General features: G+C 35.5%; 1 protein-coding gene across 2 annotated transcripts in view; it reads right to left on the bottom strand.

Moving 5' to 3' along the window:
- Nucleotides 1-8,414, bottom strand: part of LOC141428341 (23 kDa integral membrane protein-like) — a 420,431-nt gene extending 412,017 nt beyond the window's left edge. The window contains exons 1-5 of one of the 2 annotated variants that reach the window (XR_012451417.1): nt 8,274-8,414; nt 7,689-7,877; nt 6,843-7,019; nt 6,067-6,306; nt 3,458-5,353 (exon numbers count right to left, since the gene is read on the bottom strand). Coding sequence is in view for 1 of the 2 variants with exons in the window: in XM_074088301.1 (XP_073944402.1) it covers nt 5,258-5,353; nt 6,067-6,306; nt 6,843-7,019; nt 7,689-7,877; nt 8,274-8,336 (765 nt within the window). In the remaining variant the exon portion in view is untranslated. Of the gene's footprint in view, nt 1-219; nt 5,354-6,066; nt 6,307-6,842; nt 7,020-7,688; nt 7,878-8,273 lie in introns of those variants that run through there. The other variant, XM_074088301.1, reaches the window with a different exon arrangement.
- Nucleotides 8,415-10,586: the final 2,172 nt, after the last annotated feature.

The following is a 10,586-nucleotide window of genomic DNA, read 5'->3' on the forward strand; positions in this document are numbered from 1 at the left end:
TGAACAACAGGCGGCCCTTATTGCTTCAGAGTGATCTCTTCCACGCAACCTTTGTACAGAGTAAAGTAAGGAGTACATTTTACTTCGCACGCTTGCTTGACCTTCAGCTGGTCACTTTTTAAACAATTTAAGTGACATTTTCACTTATTGATTTATTGCTTTACGAGAGCTTTATTGCTTTAGAATTAAATTCGACGAAAAAGAAATAACTAAGCCGCCTTTTAAGTGTGATATCTTTTATTTAACTTGAATAAATTCTAAAGAAACATTTATATACTTACGTATTTGAAGGGTCCACCGGAAAGAACATGTCTAGTCACCTTTTTTTAAAATTGAGATTTTAATCTCAAAATGTAGAGCTCACAAAGTAAAATAATCTGAAAACAATATAAAATCTTTTTTTTATCTTTTAAATAAATGGTAGGTAACCATAGTAATTGTTCGTGATGACTAACTTTCAAACCGCTGTAACTCAAAAAGTTGCTTAGGTGACTAGACACGTTCTTACCGTGGACCCTTCATTTAATATTATGTAGTGCTAAAAGACTTTAATATAGATACTTAAGTTAGGGCTTAAAACGACATAGAACTTTTAGAGAAATTCTATAAACCACACAGACAGTTAAAATTGTGCAATCCAAACCTAATTATAATAGAAGTTATGGAATACGACACAGAAGCACTCCTAAATAATCTCTCTCTATCCTATATTATTATACACCTATCAAATATAATATAATTCAAAAGTGTGAAATATATTTGGCAATTATTTAAACAAAATGTGTTTTCTTCTAAACTCTTAGGCCTAAATATTAATTTCTTTAATAAAATAATTTCTAATTTTAAACCTAGAATCATTTCGCTTTGCATTAATTATTTTGATTTCTAAATAAATACAAAGGAAATACTAGTTACAGATATTAACCACTAATCGGCATTATGATAGAACTAAGTCCCTTTTGAAAATAAATTACTAACATCGTTCGTAAGATAACCCACGTGGATCATTGTTATCCGAGAGACAATTTTAATTTTTTTTTTTATTTATTGAATAAAATTATTACACGTCCAACCCGGTTTGGGTATTAAAAAATAACTGATCACTTCTCGTATAAAGTTGTTTTTGTTTGGCAGTGTTATATTGTGATTTTTAATGTTTATTTACTAATGTGACAAATCTATACATAGTAAACTTATTCACACGTGCATAAATCAATCATCCTCATAAAAGAGCAGTAAATTATAATTATTTTGCTAAAAATTACATTTTATAATACATAATTTTTTGTAGGCTATAGGTACTTTTGGTTGACTTAACTTGCATTGTCATTTAAACTACATATCCACGCCAAGTTTTAAGTCTATACCATTAATCGTTGAAGAGTTCCCTCCTGCGGAGACTAGATGATCAGAATCTCACTATTAGATTATTATTGTTACCGGAATTACTTAACACAATGGAATATCAGGAATTGGTAGTTTTTTTTTAAACCATACACTTACATGCACATACGAACGTGCAAGTACCTAATTAAATAAAAGTTTGTTATATAACCAAATACTTTCTCACAAACTTTCGCATTTACACGATTTATTTATACGCATTATTTGCTTGCATTGTACAATTATATTCTCGAACGCCTTTAGTCCATTTTCGAAACCGCGGTTTCGTAGCTAGTTACGAAAGAGGAATTTTGGCAGTTTCGTAATTCATTCTCAAACGAGAATTTATTGAATCAGGCGTTACATTGCGGAGGTCCATATCAATGAACTAAAATAATTTGTTTGCTCACACGCAAGAATTTATTTGCTGTTTATTTTCAAATATTTTTTCTTCGTTCGTACAGTCACCAGCATTAATATCTGCCACAGGGGAGCGTGCAAAAATATCTGACACGTCTTCCGGCCCTAGAAATAGAGTCGTATCAGATATTAACGCACGCTTGTTGTGTCAGATATTGGTGCTGATGACTGTACCTACGTAGTTAATCACTAAACTATACATATTTTGTCGTAATTAATTATTGAACAAGAACTTACAGCAGTTCGGACTCTTTGGTAAATTAGCGTAATATTTAACTTAAGCAATGTGCCTTACTATAATGGGCCCTACTCAAAGCCTACAGTACAGTTCAGTCTACATGCAAAAAGTTTGAGATAAGATGATGTACATGAAACTACCGTGAGACTCACTCATATTAAATATATTGACCCGGATAACTCACGAAACACGAAACATGTCGAGCTAAACTCGGTTTAAGACGTGAGTTATCCGGATCAATATATTTAATAAGATGATGTACAGTTGACTACAAAAAGATGAATACATTTTCTACTTACAATAAAGTGAAAAGGTGGATGTAAGTACCTAATTATCCGTAGAGTCGACTACACAAGCATATAATAATTAGCAGTTCATGGCACAGAATAGAAACCTATAAACGCGAGGTTTTAGAGTGTCCTTTTTTACATTAATACAGCCTCTTGGTGGAAATATCTAGAAGAAAACTTACATACATTATTTACTATATAAAGTAGTATTAGAATACTTATCAATAACATTAATGTGGAACTACTTTTATTAACTTTGTCTACATGGATATTTAAATACGAGGAACTGTCGTAAACTAACTAAAAATCTGAATAAGTATATGTACATTAATCATCCTCTAACATCTGACAACCAACAAATATTAAAAGAAATAACCAACCACGAGCAAAGCAGTCTCGTTTTCAAGGCTTGCAAGAATTATAACTAATGCATAGCTAAGTATAATATTTAGTTGAAGAAAATAGAGTTTAAAAGTTATCTTAATGTGTTACATAAAAGTTTCAAAATATCGTTTTAAATAGTATTTGTTTATATATTTTCGCTATAAATTGTAAACTTATTCGTATACTTTTTTCTAATATTCTATCAAACAAAAGTGTTTATTAAGGAGCGTTTTTGTCATTGTAATTGAGTTCTACCTACATAAGCTTTGGCGTGTATCAAAAATCGTAAAATTGCAACTTGTCCTTCTTCAACTCCATTTATTAAACTGCGAAAACCATATAAACAATTAAGTATCTTGATTTACTTTGAAAATATTATTATATGCTTTAAAAAAAAAGTAAAAAAAAGAAAAGTTCCGCAAATACAAGGATATACACGTGAATAGTCAGTGTATTACTATAACATCAAATCTATCAGATTTGCAAAGTAGTAAACCTTTCACTTTATACATATACTTTAGGTACAAATAACATCCAATAAATACAAAACAAGCTATAATTTCCTTTCAAAATATCCTTAACACACATGAAAAACGAACAATCGAAAAACGGCCAGTAAAAAACACTTGTTCTAACTTGTTTTAATCAAGTTTTCTAGGCCTAGTAACGATATAAAAAAGCTAACATTTACAAAATGTTAAATAGATTTATTAGTTTCACTACAACTATATAAGTCGATTACTTTAAAATAAAATTTAACTCAGAATCGCCAAGACAAAGCGAGTATCTTTAGTAAGCGATGAGTACAACTATTACAAAGCTTCCTTCCGACCTCGTTATTATACGTACCACTTCGATCGATTTCTACTAGTATAAAGCTATTGTACCTAGCTACTCGTGTTCTGTATAGGTGCATCGTTCTTCAATAATTAATAGGGCTGTCTATGAGAATTTGCATCTGTTTCTATTTTGTGATTATAGTAGAGGTACTATATACCTGTGTTTTCTGTACTGCTTACTATGTTGGTGTGCAATAAAGAGTTATTGTATTGTATTGTTTATTAATCCATTATGGTGGGTTGCTAGTTTTCTAGAAGGTAAATTTACTTATTGGCGTATTTAACTTCCCCTGGAGAGTAAAAACATGATAATTTGTGCCCGTGTGAGAATTACGGCTCAAAGCCTGTGTCTTGTAATGAGACGTATATAAACTAAGATTATTTTCTAACTATAAAGATCCATTTATTGACGTTTAGAAGAGAGCCTAAGAATGAAAATGTTATAAATTTACACTCTATTAGTACGTTTTTATGCCGTGCCTTTTGTAGAAAATACTAAGGAGTAAATTAGACGCGTGCTAGCCATGTTATAGTCACATCTTATATATTATTTTTATTAATCAAAAGTATTGTACATTTTTAATGAGAAAAAACGTCCATCAGGCTAGTCTTAACGTTATATTATGTGATATAACTTCATAATTCTACATTTGTCTAACCCAATGGCTAAAACTTACTGTGCATTGGTATTTAATTTCTTCAAAAATGAGGTATTGTTACCATTAGTCTGATGACAATGATTCATTTGCTACAACAATTTAAATTTTCCAGCACAGTCATACGCCTTACAGTGTTGCATTTTTGCCATTTTTCTCGTACCTATCCTACCCAACTTCACAGCTCTTTTAGGCCATTAAAAAATACGCAAAACAATTTTTGTTGACTACTTAATATCACATTGACAACAAGTAAAGCGGTTTAACAAATAAATTCAGATATGTAAAAATCCGCTACGTATATATTAATTTTCCAAAGTGCTAACGGTCCATTAACTGCAAATATTTATATTATACTTCACTTGTTCCCCGTACATAACCATCTAACATTTATATAACCAGCATTGGTAGGAGCCAAATTATTTCCTAACTTAATTTGGTCGTAATTGTAACGGTGCTTACTTCGTTCGTCGTCGTACCTTATTATCTGAAACCCAAATTGACAGTAAAAGTGCCCAATTACATTACCGAAATCTCTTTGAAGTAGGAAATACTTGACCCTTTCCAGTGCTGGTTATGTACGGGGAAAAGGTCACAATTTAGATCTTCCTAAATTATAAGCAAGTGCGATTCGTTATAGTAATTTATAATTACTGAATATACTCTTATTTAGAAAATGGGAATAGTTACTGAATTATTTGAAGAGGTCTTATAAAGTGCACAAGTGTTTTAATAACTAGAATATTTATTGTGTATCTTTATTCTACAAATGGTCAACAATTGGTCCCTTGCGGCTCTGTAGCCTCAGCTGATTTGCTTATATCTACTTATTATCACAGGTTACAGCTACTTTTTGAGATAAATTCCATTGTACGACTTAGGTGCATTACTTTTGTTTATCTAATGTGACAGCACCCAATTTTCAATTCACTGTGCACGAGTACAGTACAAAAATTACTAAAAGTACAAATATTTTTAACATCAAGCACACTTTTTAAAAACCTTAGAAATGTCAAACTTATTTATCTATGAAGTGATGTCAATTCGTTAATTTTCGAAATGTGCCTGCAAGTTCTGTTGTAGCTTACGACGTTCCACTCTTATAGTCCTTGCCATCCACAAAGCCAGTACGATGCAGAATATCTGGAAGAATAAAGAGGTATAAACTTTTTGTATAACAACGTTCCGGTTAAGAAAGTAAATCATAATAAACGTTTAGTACAACAAAGTACATAATGATAAATAAATAGAACATATTAAATTTAATTCTGAATTCAATGAAACTGGACCGGAAGACGAACCTCGCACTAAGTGGAACAGTCCACTTAACCACAACCACACTCAACCACAGGGTGTGGGGTGGTGTGGGCAACCGATGGATACCTACAAGCAGTGTCGTATTAGGCCATAAGCTAATTAAGCAATTGCTTAGGGCATCACGTCTTGAGGGGCACCATAAACAGCACCAAAAAAAATTGTTAGCACATAAAAGGTAGGCTGTTTGAGAATCCGCTCGCTCGTGCCTCATATCTCTTTCGTCTTTCATAAATATCCTAAGTTACGTGATGACCTATTTCGTTGTAATAAATACGCTTTTTAAAGATCGATAAACGGGGGGGGGGGGGAGTCCAGGCGTTGATTGCTTAGGGCATCAAATAGGCTAATGATGATGGGGTAGAATCATCCCCTATTTTTTAAACCATTATATAAATGTTCTCAAACTCTAAGATTCCAAATAATCAAACTCAGGAGCTAAATTACAGTTGATATCAAATCATTATTTTTTGGATTGCAATACTTATAACATTGGTAAGAGAGTATCTCCACAGAGACTCCTTCTATTACGAGTATATTACCTCTAGTAAAGCGAATATAACTCCAGTCGATATAAATATATTCCCTTTTAAGGCTTTCTTCTGTCTCATAGCTTCTTCGCACCCTTTGGTGTAGTAGGTTCTATCATTCAAACAGGTGGCATGAAGGTGACGACGCGCTCCCCCCTCCCTGAGGGGGTGTGCGCGCGCGCAGCACGAGGGGGGGATGTCACGGTGGATGATCGCGTAGTCTTGTGGGCCGTCAACTCCGCAGCATTGATTCTGAAGAGAGATGTCGGTTTAAAACTGTTGCCATTTAAAATGTATCTGAGATGGGTAGTTGATGTTGAGAAGTTCGAAAACCTTAGTAACCCAGCGTAGTAACCGATATTATTAAGTGATTTGTCTGCCTTTGCTTATTTTTTAAATTGTAAGTTTCTCGGTGTATTGGTTTGTCACAGTAATGTATTTTAATAATAAATAAATAAATTGCGAATCTCGGTCTTTATACGTCCCACTGCAGGGCACAAGCCTCCTTTCAAAATGAGAGGGCTTATGCAGGTTACCTTAAAATGTTTTTCTTCAACGTAAAATTCGTGATAAATTTCAAATGAATTTCGAAAACTAAGAAGTCCGGATTTGAACCCACGATCCGCTGCTTGAGAGGCTTTAGATAATTAGAAATATTTTAGTAAAAACCTAGTTACATTTCTTTAGACTAGGTGTTTCAAATATTAGTCGCGTGTTCCAAATTTTCACGATGGGAAAGAATAGTTTACTACATTTATATAAATTTATTTATATTCTTCAATTCTTACCTCAGACTGCAGAATGTCCCAGTAATTACGATGGTTGGCAACTTCGTCGTCTACGGTGGTGTTCTTGTAAAACTGCATGCGCAATTCACTGCCCCCTCCCACCCAGGCACTAAGCACGGCGCCTCCGACCCCTACCACTACTTCTACCGAGACAAGGAAGATGAAGAAACAGGCATGCTGAAATAAACATTTTTAAGTCTAGTTTATTTACGATTTTTTTAGTAGAGCCTAATCAAAGGTAGGGGAAAAGCAGAGTGGTAAATTTTCGCCTATTTTATTAAACAACAGCAAATTTTTCTATTTTTAATTGTCATTTTTCAAAATCTTGATTTAATGTTATATCACACGGTGTAGTATAGATTTATTTTCTAATCAACCCCCCAAAAGAGGTTCCCGTCATAAAAAAAAACACTATTATTTACGTTACACGTCCATCTTTAGGCCACCAGACAGAGAAATAGACACGCAAGTGAGCCTATACTCGTAAATACAAACTGAGACATGGATGCACAGAAAAACCAGAAAAAGAGACCAGCACTGGGAATCGAACCCAGGTCCTCAGCATTCCGTGCGGCGTGCTATAACCCCTACACCACTGCTGAGCCTATACTGTAAAGGTTCCGGTTTTTTTGAAGTACAGAATTCTAAAATTTAAGGTTCTTCAACTATTCATAACTAACAAAGACATAACGGAACTAAATCAGACGATAGACGGCATATTATAGCAAAATTAGAAACATTAACCTCATGCAACATTTATGCCCAGAACACGGAAGAGCGGAGGAAAGGGGAGGCCTTTGCCCAACAGTGGGACATAATATGGGTTACATTACAAAAAATACACACCACATAAAGAATCTTGACGTTTTCCCTCAGAGCTCCGATGCAACCCAGGACTGCAGTGATCACCAAGCAGAGGCCCAGGGTAAGGAGGAAGGAGAGAACTCCTCGTGAGAGGGCCGACTGCCCCTCTGGGAGGGACTTGCGGTCGCGCATGTTTATCACGCAGATCACCATGAGAATCAGGCCGAAGAGCTGTGGTTAGAAAAACTATATGAATCTGATATTTTTAGGTTTCATTTCAAGATGTATTGAGATACTTAATATGAAAAACTTCAGATAACAAAAAAAGGCAACCAAACAGACAGATACACATTGGCGTCAAATTTATAACACCCCTCTTTTGGGTCGGACGTTAAAAATAAGTGGAGGGATGAAATTTAAGTAAATCACAGGGGCATTTTTAGATGAAAAATAGTTTCTGCATATTGTATCATTACAAATATACCGGACACGAGTATCACCGTAATAAAGCTAGTGAATTCACCACATTGTATCACAAAGGTAATCGATAATATTACGAACGACGTTACAGTCCGAAATTAGATATCGATTGGCCCAAAAACTAAAAGTAAGTACAAATTTACTCACGATACATATTATATTGAAAAGGGTGAGAAAGAACTTCATGCAACGAATGCTACGAGGTTTCATGGTTGATTATTTTCCAGTGATAAGTGACCGTCCGAAGCTGAGGACTTGACCAAAGGAAGTGAGCCTTGTGGACTTGGTATCGATCATCTGTATTTGACGGCCTCCTTTGTGCTTATACCCTCGCTCAGTGATGAACTGAGCGGATATTTATGAGCTATCTATTAACTCAATAACTTTAAAAGGATTGATGTGGCAGTCAGTAATAAACTTCGTATGAGGGCCACCAGTTTTTGTTGAAGGAAAGGTAACTGTGCTAAATATGGAGCTTGAAAGTTACGAAACTGGTTTTCAAAATGCTAAAATTACTCGTACAACAATATCAATTTTTTTATCACAAACCTCTCATTTCGGTTATTAATTTCTTCCTGTTTTTAACCCTGACGCAAAAAGAAGGGTGTTATAAGTTGGACGTAAATGTCTGTCGGTCTTAGGCATCATAGCTCTTAAACAAATGGATCGATTTTGATGCGGCTTTAAACGTGAAAGCCAATTTCTTTGCGGCGGTTCTTAAGTAGCTATGTTTGATAAAAATCGATTCAGAGGTTTTTGAGATATTCAACTTTAAAATGATAATGTCGGGGGGGTTTTCAACTCTTCTACAGTACAACCAGAATGATAAGCTACTGTTACACAAATGCTCGTTACTAGTATGCTTATGAGCATGCCACTAATGAGCATGCTCATGGACTGTTTACATTTGCTAGCAATGCTCAAAACAAACACTCCGATACACATGCCTTTTGATAGCATGCTTGTCAGTTCAATGTCAGTGTTGCCACAGCAATTACCGTGTTCTACGGCTTTCAGGCCAAAAATCTCAAAATCCACGGCCTACGGCTGCAACCCTGTGGCCGTTACGGCCTTTCGCAAATTCAACGGTAGTAAATTAATTAATTTATAACAAATTCACTTTTAGTAACTTTTTTTTGCTTGCAACTCTCGTGGCTACCAATACTAGCATGCTCAGCAAACGCGTTCACACTTGCTTATTACCTTTCCAATGAAATAAAAGAATTTCCTTGCTCACCCGCGACCTTACGATAGCTAAGCTTTTAACTTGTGTTGTGTTGTGTTTTAACGGTGGTTGTGGTTCGTTAGTCTAACAACTGGTAGCATGGTGTACGGTTGAGTCACTCTGAAGATGAGCTCTGGTTGAGTTCGAAACGCGTCAGTGTAGTGTGGTGGTGGTGATAGATGGGTTTGTGTGATTTGTGTGTGTTCTTACAGTGTGGAGGTGGAGGAACTGCATGAACGCGCATATTTTGCATAAGCTTAGCTATCGTAAGGTCGCGGGTGAGCAAGGAAATTCTTTTAGTTCATTGATATGGACCTCCGCAAAGTAACGCCTGATTCAATAAATTATTACCTTTCCCCCTTCCACCCCCGCATCAACTAGCATGCTCGAAAATAGAAGGGTCTGCTATTACAGAGCATGCCACTAAAAAGCATGCTCGATAGTAGCATATATGTCCTGTTCACACATGCTAGTAGGTAGCATTTGCTCGATAGTAGCATGCTATCCTGCTACTAACGAGCATGTTTAACAGCAGGTCTACTACGAAACTCGAAACTAAAAGTTCGCGTGGTGCGGTCCCTCTGACACTTATACTATTTAATACGAGAGCGAGAGGGACGGTAGTACGGTACGATACGAACTTCGAGTTTCGAGTTTCGTTTTAGCCCCGCGGGGGCCACTCGGTTTTCTACTTTTTCCTGAAGATTAAAATGAAAAAGAAAACCGATCATTTGTTACGAGTTCTAAACGGCATTAGCAAACAAGTTAGTGTAAGTTGTATATTGATTGTACTTTTAGCTCAGTGTTTGGTTCGTTATGGGATGATAGCTGTTCGCTTGTCGCCCCGTTTTCCGCTGCTAGCTTCACCAAGTCACAATATATAGAGCGTGGGAATCCAGATGTCCATTTCCCCATAATTGAGGGCCTTGTCTTTGTCTAGTTGATCCACCGTACTACTTCTTTAACTGCCAATATCGTCCATACTTCTTTTGCATACAGTTGACTTTCCTTTACTTTTTAATAAGTTTTCTGGGGTGGCAATCAACCAGAGACCGTATTGCCTAACGTTTCTGACGCCCGCGATCGCAATCAAATGACAGTTTTTGTATGCGAAATCTGTCATTTGATTGCGATCGCGATTGTCAGAAGCGATAGGCAATACAGCCTCAGGGCACCTAATGTCTTTATTGTCCTTCAATGCCATATATATGTTGACGATTTATTTAGACTTTATC

Source organism: Choristoneura fumiferana, chromosome 5 (genome assembly GCF_025370935.1).
Source record: "Choristoneura fumiferana chromosome 5, NRCan_CFum_1, whole genome shotgun sequence".
NCBI lineage: Eukaryota > Metazoa > Arthropoda > Insecta > Lepidoptera > Tortricidae > Choristoneura > Choristoneura fumiferana.